This window comes from Python bivittatus, unplaced genomic scaffold, assembly GCF_059951505.1.
Source record: "Python bivittatus isolate LINGU-HERP-01145 unplaced genomic scaffold, Pbiv_v1 ctg000580_np1212, whole genome shotgun sequence".
NCBI lineage: Eukaryota > Metazoa > Chordata > Lepidosauria > Squamata > Pythonidae > Python > Python bivittatus.
In genome coordinates, this window is record NW_028277087.1 from 9,983,803 (window position 1) to 9,999,286 (window position 15,484).

Genomic DNA, 15,484 nt, shown 5'->3' on the forward strand with positions numbered 1-15,484 from the left:
ACAAAGCACCTTCTTTCCCAATCTCCTTCTTCATTATAGAAGGAGAGAAAAGAGGTTATGCTCCATCAGCATATCGTCCGTGCTAAGCTCCACAGATTAATGGCCATGATTTCCACACCAAAGTCCCCTGGGAATTGTAGTTCTCCCTCATTAATCCTATTGATCCCACTTTGGTCTAATATTTTTATTTCTAGAATGGTATTGTTGCTGTTACTATATACTGCGTTTCTTACAAAATAATTGACAAAATATTGTGAAGTAGTTCAGGTGGAAATGCCTTACCCAAGATAATCAGATCTAGGTTTCAAAAATCCAAATGAACAGCATTTTGTTCTTGGAGGTCTTTTTATAGCCTAGGTCTGTAACTTACCAAGTTAGAATATTGGTCCAATTATTCAGTGCTGTTATCATGCAGTGGCAGCACCTCTCCAAGGCTTCAGATATACATTTTCTAAGCCCCACCAGACTGTATCATGGAGACCTTTTGCACACAAAGTGTATGCTTTAGTACTCAGCTAACCTAGGAAAAATCAAAGCTTGTCGCAATTTCCTGTACTCTTAGCTACAGTACTTGAAATAAGCAGCTGAGTCAGCTGAACTAATGGATTCCAGCCAATGTCGTAGCACAGAACAAAGGTTGCATTCCTGTTACTATTACAGTATGAACAAAGGTTGTGAAGCAAAAATTACCAGATACCATTGACCAGCTTGATTATTTTTTCCAGGAAAACCTGTTGGATGTTTAATTTGTACAGGTGCCTTTTACCTGCAGCAAAGATCTTCTCAAGTGTTTGCTCTAAGTGTAAGATGTGTATTTCCGACCTTTCATTCAGGAGCTCAAGATGCTACAGTCTACATAACACTCCCTCCTCTTATTTTTCCCCAAAACAACAAACCTGCCTGGTAAATTATGCTGAGATAAATTAATGGGCCCCTTTCACCCAAGGCTAGTGAAAGTGGACTAGAACTCGGCTCTTCCCACACTGCATCTTCTGGATTATTTGTCATATTGTATTCTTTGTTCTTCTCATGAAACATTTCTTGTGAAATAGCTTACTGTAACAGGGATAATGCAACTTCTTGCAAACATCCAACATAACTCAGGGTTGTAAAAATCAGCAGTTTCTAAACAGAGCTACAGAAGTTTTCTTTATTAAAATACTTGTTTCTAATGTCTTCATCCATCCAATATGATGTACCTTATTTCCCACTAGACACTGAGATCCAGCTCACACAACACAATAAGCCATGTTTTAGTTTTCTGAAAAGTTGACTGAAATGGGATATGATTGCACTCCAGCATTACACACAAAAAGACTGCTCTTAAATTTACATGAAAGCACCTTCCAGTTGAATGGGTGGTTTGTGTGTGTGCCTTTGAGTCAGTCTTGACTCCTGTTGACTGCTGGGACTGGCCTTGGCAACATGTTTGGAATTAGTTTGCCATTGTTTTTTTTCCTAGGGCTGGGAAAGAGTGACTGGCCCCAATTCCACAACTGGCTTTGTGCTTAAGGTGGGTCTATAGCAATGTTTTCCAACCTTTGCAACTTCAAAATGTATGCACTTCAACTCCCAGAATTCCCTATCTAGCATGCTGGCTAGGGAATTCTGGGTGTTGAAGTGCACACATCTTAAAATTGCCAAGGTTGAAAAACTGGTTTAGAATCTCCTGGCTTCTAGCCTTGTGCCTTAACCATTACACCAACATGGCTCTTGGTTAAATGGTACTGTAGGAAAAATCTCCTAACAGAGAAAGTATTTGAGAGGAGAATCAATTACCAAGACCAAGAGTGGGTCACTGAAGTGTCTTCACTGAATGTTTTCAAGCAGCAGCTGGACAGCCATCTGCCAAGCATCCTTTTGTTTGGATTCCTGCATTGAACAGTGAGTTAGCTTCAGTTGCCCTTTCCAATTCTATGATTCCATGAATAAACCACAGTTGGCTGACTTTTACAACAGTCTAAACTATAAACTATGTTCTATGGATCATAGTAGCTGTGTTCATGCAATGTCCTAAAGTAAACCCAGATCACATTGTGGCTTTTCATGTGCGAATCTAGTAAAAAATGCATAGATCTTTTGTTTCATTTTTTGCCATCTTTTTGCTTCCTCTGGCAAACTGTGACTGCAAACCTGTTAACTGCTTAAGAACCTGGGGAAAAGAACCAATATAGTGTAGTGGTTAAGGTGTTGGAAAGGTCACAAGGAGCCCCAGGTTCATAGTCCATCCTCAGCCATTGAAGCTTACTAATGAGAGAGCATTGTCTTGAGCTCTTGATTGAAAAGTGAGATATAAGTCTAATAAATAAATTTCCATGCTATTTTTCCAGTCTGGCATTCTGCTTCTCATGGCATTAGATTGAATAGACAGCCAAACAGTCTTTTAACAGGGGATTTGATCCATTCATGGAGGATAATATAATGAGCTTTAATTATGAGAATTATATGCACCATGTTAAGAGACAAATGATTTTTGATTACCTAAGTAGAGTGAAATGTTCTTTAAGACATCAATCAAAATCAAATGCTAGATTTCTGATCCAAAGCAGCACAATGCACCATTGCTCTTATGGCTTCCTTTTGGGTAAATTCTCTCAACTTTAGTTTTAAATACTGTATACATCACGTTTGCTAAATTCTTTCCATATTTGTTTTATTGTGCTAGAATGTTTATATTGAACGGCATCATAGCAAATCTGTAATTATTTTCCTGTTTTGTCATAGAAAAAGGAGGTTGTGAAAAGTCAAAACTATTGATGTGCATATGATTGTTATAATGTGATGTAACATACTATAGATCCTGTAATATATAGAATTACATCAAAATATTTTGTATACACATTATTATTTACATACAACCACTGAAGTTACAGTTTCATTTGAGGCTAAATAAACATTCTGCTTGAATACAGGCAAAAGAAAACACAAAAACTCGGCACAGAAAAAAATAAAATGACATTACACGTGTATATAATAAGCTCTTGCGCGCAAGCGCACATCATTCACTCGGTCAGATGGAACCAGAAGTTCGTAGTTATGCCCTCTATTGCATTCTGGGTAATATCTTCCCCCGCGGAGTATACAATAGTGATAAAATCCCTTTAGGATTGAATTTCAAGAGCCTTGATGGAAGCTTCTCATTGGATGTTCGGCACTATATGCTGATTGGCTATTGAACTAAGTCTTGGCTTAAGGCGGGCGGAAGTCCGGCAGGCGGAAGTGGAAGTTGACGTTACTGTGGCAGCGCAGATAGGAGGATGGTGAGCCTGGCGAATGGGGGAAGGGAGATAATGGAGAAAATATTATTTCTGTTTAAAAATAAGATGTCTTGAACTTCACGGGTATCACTCTTGCTTAAGGATAATAAGGGCTACTTGTCTCAGCACGTTTACTTTAAAATAATTTTGTATTGCGTTTAACGAGGCTTGCTCTCAGGCATGGATTTAGCATCGCCCCTTTGTAGACCGTGGATAAGCTGTTTCATTCATGAGTAAGACCCACTGAATAGTAGTATGGATTATGTAATTTGAGCGTGTCTTAGGGTTGTAGAACTAATGGAGGGTGGAGTATTAGGGACTGGCTTGTTTTGTGATATAATGGTTTTTACCTGAACCCGGAAAAGTGAAATTTTATTACACTATAGATAGCTATAGATATTTTCTCAAGTTTAATTATGGGCTGTTTGTTATTATAGCTGTTTTTATAGTGCTGCTTTTTGTAGCTATGAAAGCCTCCACCAGGAGAATATAAGTTCTATTGGAAATATGTTTAAAAGCATCTCAAATTAGTGTTACTCCTTATTAGGAGCTTTCCTGCAAATATCACTTGTAAAATTCTTCACAAGTTGAAGGATTTTCCTGGAAATGTATCCTGCCTTAGCATGAGTGAGAGGATGTTGGTGCTTGTAAAGCTCCACATGGTCATCTGGTTATAATGTGGGATTAAATACAGTTTTGGTCTGTTCTGGTAGGCAGCTCTTCCGTTGGTCTTATTTTGACTTCTTGATAATCATGAATAAGATTGCATTGTAAAATACAACATAATATATCCCAAATATTAGAGAGTGCTTGTATGACCTGTATTGATGGTGAAGAGAAAATCTCACACATCTTAGCCAGAATCATTGAAAGTTGGGTGGCATACAAGTTTAATAAATTTAAAGTTAAAAGAATGATGTTCTGAGTTAGGCCAGTTATTACAGCCAATCTCAAATATGGTTTGGAAATTGAGACTATGTTGACCTACTTTTCAAAATACAAAAAAGATTGTTGGATTATACTGTTATGGCTAACCAAACTTTGCAGTGACAGACATGAGCTGTTGGTTTATGGAGAACTCTTTGTTTAGTTGCTTAAGGGAAAGTGGTAGAAATATTTTTTCTTCATAAAGTTTAGCGCTGAGGGCTTGCTTGAAACTTATTTCCATCTTAAAATACCTCAATTAAACTGTAAGAATTTATCTGTCAGTGGTTACTGGCTATGAAAGCCTTGATGTTCAGAGACAGTCTACTTTTGAAAACTATGTGCTGTTGCTGCTGAACACATAATAAAGCAAGGCAGTTTTCTTCACTTTTGGTTTGTAGTATTGTTGGAGATGCTTTATGAACCACAATCGGAATAGGCTACACTTTTGTTGTTTAGTCGTTAAGTCGTGTCCGACTCTTCGTGACCCCATGAACCATATTGCGTCAGGCCTTCCTGTCCTTCACTGCCTCCCTGAGTTTGCTCAGTTTCATGCTCATTGCTTCAGTGATGCTATCTAACCATCTCATCCTCTGCCGTCCTCTTCTCCTTTTGCCTTCAATCTTTCCCAGCATCAGGGTCTTCTCCAAAGAGATCTCTCTTCGCATTAGGTGACCAAAGTATCTGAGCTTGAGCTTCATTATCGATCCTTCCAATGAGCAATCAGGGTTGATTTCCTTTAAGATTGACTGGTTTGACCTCCTAGCAGTCCAGGGGACTCTCAAGAGTCTTCTCCAGCACCACAGTTCAAAGGCATCAATTCTTCGGTGCTCGGCCTTCTTTATGGTCCAGCTCTCACAGCCATACATTACTACTGGAAAAACCATAGCTTTGACTATGCGGATCTTTGTCGGCAAGGTGACGTCTCTGCTTTTTAATATGCTATCTAGGCTTGCCATAGCTTTCCTCCCAAGGAACAAGCGTCTTTTAATTTCATGGCTGCAGTCTCCGTCTGCGGTGATCTTGGAGCCCAAATAAATGAAGTCTGTTACTGCTTCCATTTCTACCCCTTCTATTTGCCAGGAATTGATGGGTCCAGATGCCATGATCTTAGTTTTTTTAATGTTGAGTTTCAAGCCAGCTTTTGCATTCTCCTCTTTCACCCTCATCAAGAGGCTCTTTAGTTCTTCTTCACTTTCTGCCATTAGGGTGGTATCGTCCGCATATCTGAGGTTGTTGATGATTCTCCCTGCAATCTTAATTCCGGCTTGTGATTCTTCCAGCCTGGCATTTCTCATGATGTACTCTGCATATAGGTTAAATAAGCAGGGTGACAGTATACAGCCTTGTCGTACACCTTTCCCTATTTTGAACCAATCGGTTGTTCCGTGACCGGTTCTAACTGTTGCTTCTTGTCCCGCATACAGATTTCTCAGACAGGTAAGGTGGTCTGGTACTCCCATCTCTTTAAGAATTTGCCACAGTTTGTTGTGATCCACACAATCAAAGGCTTTTGCATAGTCAATGAAGCAGAAGTAGATATTTTTCTGGAACTCTCGTCTTTCTCCATGATCCAGCGAATGTTGGCGATTTGATCTCTAGTTCCTCTGCCTCTTCGAAACCCAGCTTGTACATCCGGTAGTTCTCGGTTCATGTATTGCTGAAGCCTAGCTTGTAGGATTTTGAGCATAACCTTGCTAGTATGTGAAATGAGTGCAATTGTGCGATAGTTTGAGCATTCTTTGGCATTGCCCTTCTTTGGAATTGGAACATAAACTGACCTTTTCCAATCCCGTCGCCACTGTTGCGTTTTCCAAACTTGCTGGCATATTGAGTGCAGCCCTTTAACACCATCATCTTTTAGTATTTTAAATAACTCAGCTGGAATACTGTCATCTCCACTAGCTTTGTTGTTAGCAATGCTTCCTAAGGCCCACTTGACTTCACTCTCTAGGATGTCTGGCTCAAGGTCAGTGACCACACCAGTATGGACATCGGGGACATTAAGATCTTTCTTGTATAGTTCTTTGTATTCTTGCCACCTCTTCTTAATCTCTTCTGCTTCTGATAGGTCCCTGCCTTTTTTGTCCTTTATCATGCCCATCTTTGCACTAAACGTTCCTTTCATATCTCCAATTTTCTTGTAGAGATCTCTAGTCTTCCCCATTCTATTGTTTTCCTCGATTTCTTTGCATTGTTCATTTAAGAAGGCCTTCTTATCTCTCCTTGCTATTCTCTGGAAATCTGCATTCAGTTGCTTATATCTTTCCCTTTCACCCTTGCTTTTCACATTCCTTCTTTCCACAGCTATTTGTAAAGCCTCATCAGACAGCCATTTTGCTTTCTTGCATTTCTTTTTCTTTGGGATGGTTTTAGTTGCTGCCTCCTGTACAATGTTACGGACCTCCGTCCATAGTTCTTCAGGCACTCTGTCTACCAAATCTAATCCTCTAAATCTATTCATCACCTTCACTGTGTACTCACAAGGAATATGATCTAAGTCATACCTGAGTGGTCTAGTGGTTTTCCCTACATTCTTCAATTTAAGCTTAAATTTTGCAGTAAGAAGCTCATGATCTGAGCCACAGTCAGCTCCTGGTCTTGTTTTTGCTGTCTGTATAGAGCTTCTCCATCTTTGGCTGCAAAGTATATAATCAACCTGGTTCCGGTATTGACCATCTGGTGATGTCCATGTGTAGAGTCATCTCTTGTGTTGTTGGAAAAGAGTGTTTGCTATGACTAGCTTGTTCTCTTGACAGAACTCTATTAGCCTTTGCCCTGCTTCATTTTGTACTCCAAGGCCAAACTTGCCTGTTATTCCGATTACTCCTTGACTTCCTACTTTAGCATTCCAATCCCCTATGATGAAAAGGACATCTTTTTTTGGTGCTAGTTCTAGAAGATGTTGTAGGTCTTCATAGAAGCGGTCAACCTCAGCTTCTTCAGCATCAGTGGTTGGGGCATAGACTTGGATGACTGTGATATTGAATGGTTTGCCTTGGATACGCACTGAGATCATTCTGTCGTTTTTGAGGTTGTACCCCATTACTGCCTTTCCCACTCTCTTATTCACTATGAGTGCAACTCCATTTCTTCTAAGGGTTTCTTGGCCACAGTAGTAGATATAATGGTCACCTGAATTAAATTCACCCATTTCTGTCCATTTCAATTCGCTGATTCCCAAGATGTCGATGTTCAGTCTTGTCATCTCATGTTTGACCACATCCACCTTGCCTTGGTTCATAGATCTTACATTCCAGGTACCTATACAATATTGTTCTTTACAGCATCGGACCTTCTTTTCGCTTCCAGATACATCCACAGCTGAACGTCCTTTCGGCTTTGGCCCAGCCGCTTCACTCTTTCTGGAGCTACTTGGAAATGCCCTCCGCTCTTCCCCAGTAGCATATTGGACACCTTCCGACCTGAGGGGCTCATCTTCCGGCGTCATATCTTTTAGCCTTTTAACATTGTCCATGGGGTTTTCTTGGCAAGGATACTGGAGTGGGTTGCCATTTCCTTCTCCAGTGGACCACATTTTGTCAGAACTCTCTGTCATGACCTGTCCGTCTTGGGTGGCCCTGCACGGTATAGCTCATGGCTTCACTGAGTTACGCAAGCCCCTTCGCCACGACAAGGCAGTGATCCATGAAGGGGAGGCTACACTAGGAAGATGGTTTTTGATCCAGCTGAATTTTTATGTTAGGAGGTTGAAATTGGGAGGGGATGATACATGTTGTTTCTTTATACTAGCTACTGTGTTAAGAGCAGGAGTAGTGCTTCACAGTGAAGGTAGTCTTCTGACAAGATAGCAGCAAATATTGTAAAAATCTACAAGATGAAATTGCTCAGGCAGTTTATTTACACACGGTATGTTTCTCAAGCTGTTCAACTTTCTCTATTACAGCTTCCACTATCCTTGCTGAAAACTGCACAGAACCACCCAATGGTGAGTTACTGGACTTGGTAATCAGGGTGAATGTGCAAGCCTTTTATTTTTAAAAAGCTTTCTGCAAGTTCCAAAATATTTGCTACAGCTCTTAATGCCTTTTGTGGCTTTGCAGTTTCAAATAAACAATCTTGGAAAGATGTGAATGTGAAAGCTACTATTTGTCTCTCTTTCAAAAGTGTTAATTTCTGACTTTCATTTTCTATCTTATGCTAGGACCAGAGAATAACCTGCGAGCATTTAATGCTTAGCAAAACTATTGTTCCAATTAGTGTCTAAATGGAAATTTGCTAATAGTGCTTTGATTTTTCAAAGAAATAAATTGTATTAGCACAATTTTAGAAAATGGTATGTCTTTGACCAATTTATTGTACATCATGCTCCCATATCTATTGGCCAGCTAAAGAGTTTCAATAATATAAATATGCATAGTAATACATTTATATAAACTACTTTTAAATGTAAGCACTCTGTGTTCATTGTAAACTGTACTTTATATGTTGTATTATAAGATTATGTTGGATAATCTAAAATATAAAGATATGTAACATGTAGAAAACACAATAATAGTACAACTTTCTTAATATTTTCAAAGGTAAGAGCAAAGCTTCCAAAAATAAATTCTAATGTAACAAGCAGAGAAGCGATCTGAAAATGTTAAAATGAAAATATTCTCGTGTAGTGTATATACAATATACACTATAGCTGTTAAGTTCTTGAATCTCAAACTTGCTCATTTAGTGGCCCATAGGAGGAAAGTTTTCAAACAAGAAAAATATAGTATTTAATAGCGTGATAGCATGTAGTACACTAACTTAAGTGATGTATGTTTGTTACAGCTTATATCCTGTTCCATTCCCAGAGATTTTGAGTGACTTGCAGTATTAATACAACTGGTGGTGCTGGTTTTGAACTATAAAGCCTTTCATGGGCTGGCACTTGTGTACCTAGAGGTTTTCCTGCTCCAGTTTGAACTGATCTGACCTATTAGATCTTCCAGAGAAAAATTACTTCAGCAGGAAGTAAAGAGAGCAGGAGGTACTGCTTCTCAGAGGCAGCACCAGTTCTCTGGAGAAGTCTCCCTGTAGAGATCTGGTTGGCATCATCCTGGAGTGCATTCAGGAAGATGTTGAAGGTAGAGCCATTTTGGAGAGCATTTTAACCTGTCAGCACCATCTTTTGTTTTACTTGGTTTTGGTTTGTTATTTCAATTGTCAGGAAGTTTGTTTCTGTTACTGTGGATACCTTAAATTTGCTTTCTGTTGTGCAAGCTGCTATGAGTTGGACTGATTGTGGCAGGATACAATTGCAATAAATGTGATAATGTATTTTTGTTTTTAATCTTATAATTCTGTCTGATGCACAGCTGTTCAAGTGGAGCATGATCTTACTCACCTCCTAATGTCTTTTTGAAGAACCTGTGTTGAATGATGTCAGAAAATATAGTAAGGAGGAGATGGTCTGGATATCTCAGAGTAGGCTGTTCTGAGGAAGGGAGGCCATCATTGAGCAGGCTCGAGCCCAGAGCCTCTCAAGATGGCATTCTCTCAGTGTTGAGACCCCAGCAAGCCCCCTACTGGCTGGCCAGATTCAACTTGAAGGTGGTGGTCATGGAGGTATGCAAGTCTTTAAAGGTGACCACCAGCACCTTGAATTGTACCTGGAAGCTATCTTGCAGCCAGTGCAATTCCTACCAGGCACAGCCCAGTAAAACCCACTGTATTGGTCTTCACTGCTACTTTTGCTTGCATGTAGAGATGGCTATTGGCTTTTAAAAAACACATTGTTGATGATGTATAAGAGCATGCACAGAGTATACACATAGGCTAAAGTTTAACAGTCCAGCCAAATGTACATAGTTATTTTATTTTTGTGTGTGCTGTGAAAGCATCCCTCAAATTCAACAAATCCAATGTTGTGATAGTTGTTGTACATTAATCTACAGTGGTGCTTAAAAGTTTGTGAACGCTTTTGAATTTTCAATATGCAGCTTTGGATCATTTTCCTCAATAAATAAATGAACAAGTATAATGTTTTGAACTCATTTGTTTAATTGGGTTCTCTATCTAGTTTTAGGAAAAGGGGAGAACAGATCATGTTTTTGGTCATATTTATGCAGAAATGTTGGAAATTCAAAAGTTCACAAATTTTTGAGTGCCACTGTATGTGAAGCACAGTCCTATGCACACATGTACTTGTTTTTCTAGCTGCAGAGTCTAGTCCATAATGCTCATTCACTGAGCCATATGCTGCTTTGTGCCAGCACTCCAGGCTCCAGATCATCCCATCCGGTCTAAACTAATGACAGGAACTAGGCTGAAAAAATGTTATTTAAAAATCTAATTGGAATATGTGGAACAGTCAGAACACTCAAATTTATACTACATGTGGCCTATATGTATTTTGTTTCAGGACAGGAACATTCAAAAGGGCTGTTCTGAAGTCACCCCTCTAATTAAATGTTCCTTATCAAACTGAATTCACTGACTAGAAAAAATACACTTGTCAGGAGAAAAGTTAATTGGAATTCTCCCCAGTTATGTGTGTGTTTGGGTTGTTGTTGTTTTTTGGCAGACATTTCCAAATATAGTCTGAAATAATGCAGAACAGTTTTTCCTCAACCGTATTCTGTTTGTGAATCTTATTGTGTAATATTTATACATAAAGTTAAGTATTACAATCTAATAACTGATGCCTTATTCTGAAAGGGAATAGCCCATTGAGTATGCTTGTATGTATGGAGGAGAAAGGAAATAGCAACAGGCAAGGAAGAAAACAGGCTTTTATTTTATGAGGATGAAGTACTATTTTCTTAATGGAATTACAGTACTGTACCCACTGTTGATTCTTTTAAATTGCCTGTTTTATCTTTTCAGCTAGTGGAACTAAAAAATGGTGAAACTTACAATGGTCACTTGGTGAGCTGTGACAACTGGATGAACATCAATCTTCGAGAAGTCATCTGTACATCAAGGGTAAGGACAGCTGTCTTTTTTGGCTGTGGATGATGACTGCCAGTTTTCACACAGTAGGAGGACAGAAATGAAGTTAGAAGAATGACCATGTAGAAAACATTTCTATAGGCTCCAGGAATTTCTTGAACATTTGGTTGTAACTCAGTCTTGGTGATTCCAGTTCTCTGCTTCTGGATCATTTTGTATGTATTAGTTGCCCACTAGGTGGTGCTGTCAGCCTGGCTTCTCCCTCCAGATGCCAAATTGGTTGGGCCTTGATAGCCTTTTGGGAAATAAAAACATTTTATTTTGCTTCTTCGTAGAGAGGAATTTGAGGAAAGAAAAAATATTTGGTTCAGGAAGAGAAAAAATAGTATTAATAGGTATCAAACAATGGGAAGCCAATGAGAATTCTCCCTGAGAACTCTTAAAAGAATGTTAATTCATGCTTTAAGCCATGTTTTAATATGAAAAAAGAACTTCTGACATAAGACAAGTATGTCTGACATATTAAAATTCCATGCAATATGCTTGAAGACTCAAGTAGTGACTATTTTAAGTTGCTGTGTTGGTTTGAATTGTTCTGTTTTTCTTTTTATGTTTGGTCTGTCTTTGATGGTGATTTTTGATCAAACCATTGTTTTGTAAAATGATAGGGAATAAATTGATATAATTAAATATTAAAAATCAAGGCTACTAATAGTAACAACATACTTTACAATCTGATGCTGCATCCTTCTTCCTCCTGTCTTTTCTGAGGAAGGATGGAGACAAGTTCTGGAGGATGCCTGAATGTTACATCCGCGGCAGCACCATCAAATACTTGCGCATTCCTGATGAGATCATTGATATGGTGAAAGAAGAGGTGGTATCAAAAGGCAGGGGCCGTGGTGGGATGCAGCAGCAGAAGCAGCAGAAGGGTCGTGGTATTGGTGGCACTGGGCGGGGTAAGTCCTATTTTTAATCTGTGAATGGGAGAAGTTTGGAAACTGCTTTCTGTGATCATTAAAATCTCAAAATTTGGAGCAGTTGGTTGAAGACTTCCTGAATGATCCCATTTGCACTTTGTACTAAGCCATAATGTGTTGTCATTTTCGCTTAGGATTTTGTTTGAAGCCATAATGTAGTTTATTTAGGAAATTTTGGGCAAATGAAGCCTGACTAAGTGCAAGCTATGAACCTTACCTGTGTTGCCCTTCGCCTCTGTTTTCAGCTGGAGCTTAGCTCTGTAGCCAGAATGGCAAAGCAAACTGTGCAGCTACTCAGGCTCTGGCCAATGTAAGGGACTGGGTTGGTATCCCCTTGCTTCAGTTCTTGTACCAAAGTGTAGGATGCAGCCTTCCGATGGGCCTTGGTATCCTAGCTGATATTGGAGCCGGAATACGCTACATTTCAGCTCTTTAGTACTAGGGCAACTGTCGGTAGAGGTGGAGTGTGCTGTTACTACCCCTCATTCATCTCCATGAATACTAAAGTCATCTAACAGTCATTGCTACATCTTGGGAGAGAGAGTTCTGTAAGTGAGATGTTGTGTGAAGTCCCTTTCCACCTGCCCTACTTGCTAGCACTTTATCAGATCATGGTAACTGGAAGAAGAGGAAGACCTCTCCATCTATTCCCCTGAATCATCTATATCTATAGATCTTGACAGTGTCTCAGTTTGGCTGTATTTCCTCTGGAAGAGGAGACCCAGGGGGCAAAACAAATATCCTTCCAGTTGTCATAACCAATTTTTCCCTAATATGCAGGCAGGTTTCTAGGCAGAGTCCTTCCCTGCTGTTTTGTTAGCTACATTTAATTGGCATAAGGATTGTTTAAAAGGTAGAGCTTTATTATGCTTGCTAATTAACTCAAAGTCTTCTCTGGAGGCATTTGGAAGACCACGCTTTGCTCTCCTGGGACATTAAAAGAGCAGTAACTCTGAATGGCACTGAGAATTTGGCTGGATCTCCCTGTTCTCATTATCTGAGTAGTGAGCTGTAACTTTGCTATACTATGCCTCTAGCTAGCCAATTCCTTCAGACTTAACCATAGCTCAGGGAGGTTCTTCAGTAACCTCACTGATGGTCTGTGGGGAACCCCATGTTTGCAAGCTGAATAAGGAGAGCATACACAAGTTTTTTTGTCTCTGACACTGGCTGAAAGGTGAATTTCACCAAGTGTTCTATATCCAGGTGGTCAGCCAGATGTCTAGGGAAGTCCTTGAGCACCACAAAATGCGAGTGGACTGCTATTTGTTGTTTCCGCATTCCCCAGCATCTAGTCAGTGCTGACATATTAACATTTCTAAATTGGCTTTTAAAAAGTACTGTGCCTACAAGTAGTAATTGTTTGTCACCCATTCCAGATTTGACACTGGAATTTCAATGGAACAGGTCTCTCAGTCGGTTAAGCTAGGTGACCAGGCAAGCCATTGCACCTTTATGTGGCAACATATGATTGGATGCAAGGATTGTAGAACTCAGTATGGTGCATTTTGATTGGAGTGTATTTTTAATGTAACTTAACATGCCAATTTCAAAGCCGCCTGACTCCACAACTACTTTGGGCAGCTTATAGTGAAGTAGCATATAGTGATTTACTCATGACAGCTGATGGCCAATGTTTAGCTTGTCTGGTCACGGGAGTAAGAAATGAGTCTTCCTGGAATCTGGCCTCCTGCTTCACATAGTGGTCAACCAGATGTCTCAGGGCAGGAAGGCAACATGCCTACCGTGTTAACTGCCCTTCAGTAACTGATATTCAGGGGTAGATTGCCTCTGAACATAGCAATTCTACATCTGACATTTAATACCTATTGCTTCATTTGCCCAATATTCCTTTAAAGTTTTCTGTGCTTGCCTGCTGCAGAGGATACTGAATTCTTATATGTTTGTTTGTCTGCCTCTCTGTCCCATGCTTTTCTGAGAGTTAAGGTAAATCAGGGTTGGGCAAATTTGTTTCCCAGAGGCCTCTATTAATATTTTTGGTTGGGATAGAGGACCATAGTAATTAACTGGAGGTTTCAATCCAGACAGAATTCACACATGAAATAGAGTAACATCAATTATTCTTCACAGAGGAATTCGTTTTTTAGATCTGCTAACCCCTATTTTTCTGTGACAGTTAAAAACCTGCTAAATGGCATTCTTTCTCTGAATACCACAGCTTGTGGGCAAATAAAAGATGGTGGTTACATGTTTTTTTTAGCCTGGATGCATGCTCCTGGCCCCTGTTGGCAACAAGATGCTGGATTGTTTGGTCCAGCAAGACTGTTCCTACACTATGGAACATGTTAATAAACATTATCCACAATTTAAGTGGCTTAGTCAGTAACCAATTGTTCAACAAAGCCTGCCGCAGCATTGATCAGTACTGGTCATAAAAAACTACTGGAGATTGATCTAGGAGAGCTCTGGTTGATAGATAGTTGCTCATCATGATGTGTGATGTTGGTGGGAATTGCCCCAAAGCTCCTTTCTCCCTGAAATGATACTTCCCTTTCTGTTTTCAGGAGTATTTGGAGGTCGTGGTCGAGGAGGAATCCCAGGGAGTGGTCGAGGACAGCAAGAGAAGAAGCCGGGGAGACAAGCAGTGAGAAGCTGAACTGTTGCTGGGGAGTGCTCTGGGCCCAGATGCTTTGTTGTTGGGACACACTGGTCTGCTGTCTCTTCTTACTCCACAAAACAAACTTGTACTTTTTTTTTAAATATGAATAATTGGGATGTTAGATATGAATCCTAGAGGTGTTTTACCACTCAAACATGCAGTTTAGCTTCTGTTTGAACAGGCACTGATGGGGAGTGCTCAACTGACTCCCCTGTTCTTGGAATTACTATGGTAAATGAATAGCTTAGCCAGGTTCACATTTTTGAAAATGGAGATTTTTGTGTGAGCAATTTAATTCTAATTGATAAACTATGAAATGCATTTAAACAAGCAAAAAAAAATTGATTGTGTTGTGCAGAAGATTTGCAATCCCTGGTTTCTTAGCAGCCAAAATTCCCAGAATTTAGTAGCTGGGAAGTGAATGTTGGTTTTTCCTCATGGCTGAGGAGAAGAATTAAAGCAATGAAACATCTTACCTCGACATCTTTTTTATTTTCTAGCAAAATCATTTTTTAAAGGATTGGACTACTTTGAAGAGGGAAATATCTCTATAACAACTTCAGCTCTCAAAAGTTTACTTTTTTGCCCAGTTTCAGAAATAATGCCTTCAGTGACTTACAGAGACTATTTTCAGTGCAGAATTTCTGTTTTAAACAACTGAAATGTGGCCTCCCTCATCCACTTGGAGTAGCTTTTCTACAGCCCCCAAAGAGGGGGCCTGCAAACCATGGGGAGTCTCAAATGAAGGCAGGATTTAGAAAAAAACTGTACTTTAAAGGTCTGGGGCCAGATGTTGGGCTCCATCTGTTCTG

At 39.7% G+C, this 15,484-nt stretch overlaps 1 protein-coding gene across 1 annotated transcript; it reads left to right on the forward strand.

Annotated features, from left to right (window-relative positions):
* Positions 1-3,089: 3,089 nt before the first annotated feature.
* Positions 3,090-15,147, forward strand: LSM4 (LSM4 homolog, U6 small nuclear RNA and mRNA degradation associated). The gene is made up of 5 exons (XM_088149556.1): positions 3,090-3,260; positions 8,089-8,130; positions 11,007-11,105; positions 11,848-12,031; positions 14,578-15,147. The coding sequence occupies exons 1-5, from the start codon at positions 3,258-3,260 to the stop codon at positions 14,667-14,669; spliced, it is 420 nt and encodes a 139-aa protein (XP_088005682.1). The 5' UTR covers positions 3,090-3,257; the 3' UTR covers positions 14,670-15,147.
* Positions 15,148-15,484: the final 337 nt, after the last annotated feature.

Excerpts from the sequence above, each read along its gene's own strand:
- LSM4 (XM_088149556.1), top strand. Across the intron at positions 11,106-11,847 it reads AAGTCATCTGTACATCAAGG|GATGGAGACAAGTTCTGGAG; the intron begins GTAAGGACAGCT and ends TTTCTGAGGAAG. Across the intron at positions 12,032-14,577 it reads TATTGGTGGCACTGGGCGGG|GAGTATTTGGAGGTCGTGGT; the intron begins GTAAGTCCTATT and ends TTCTGTTTTCAG.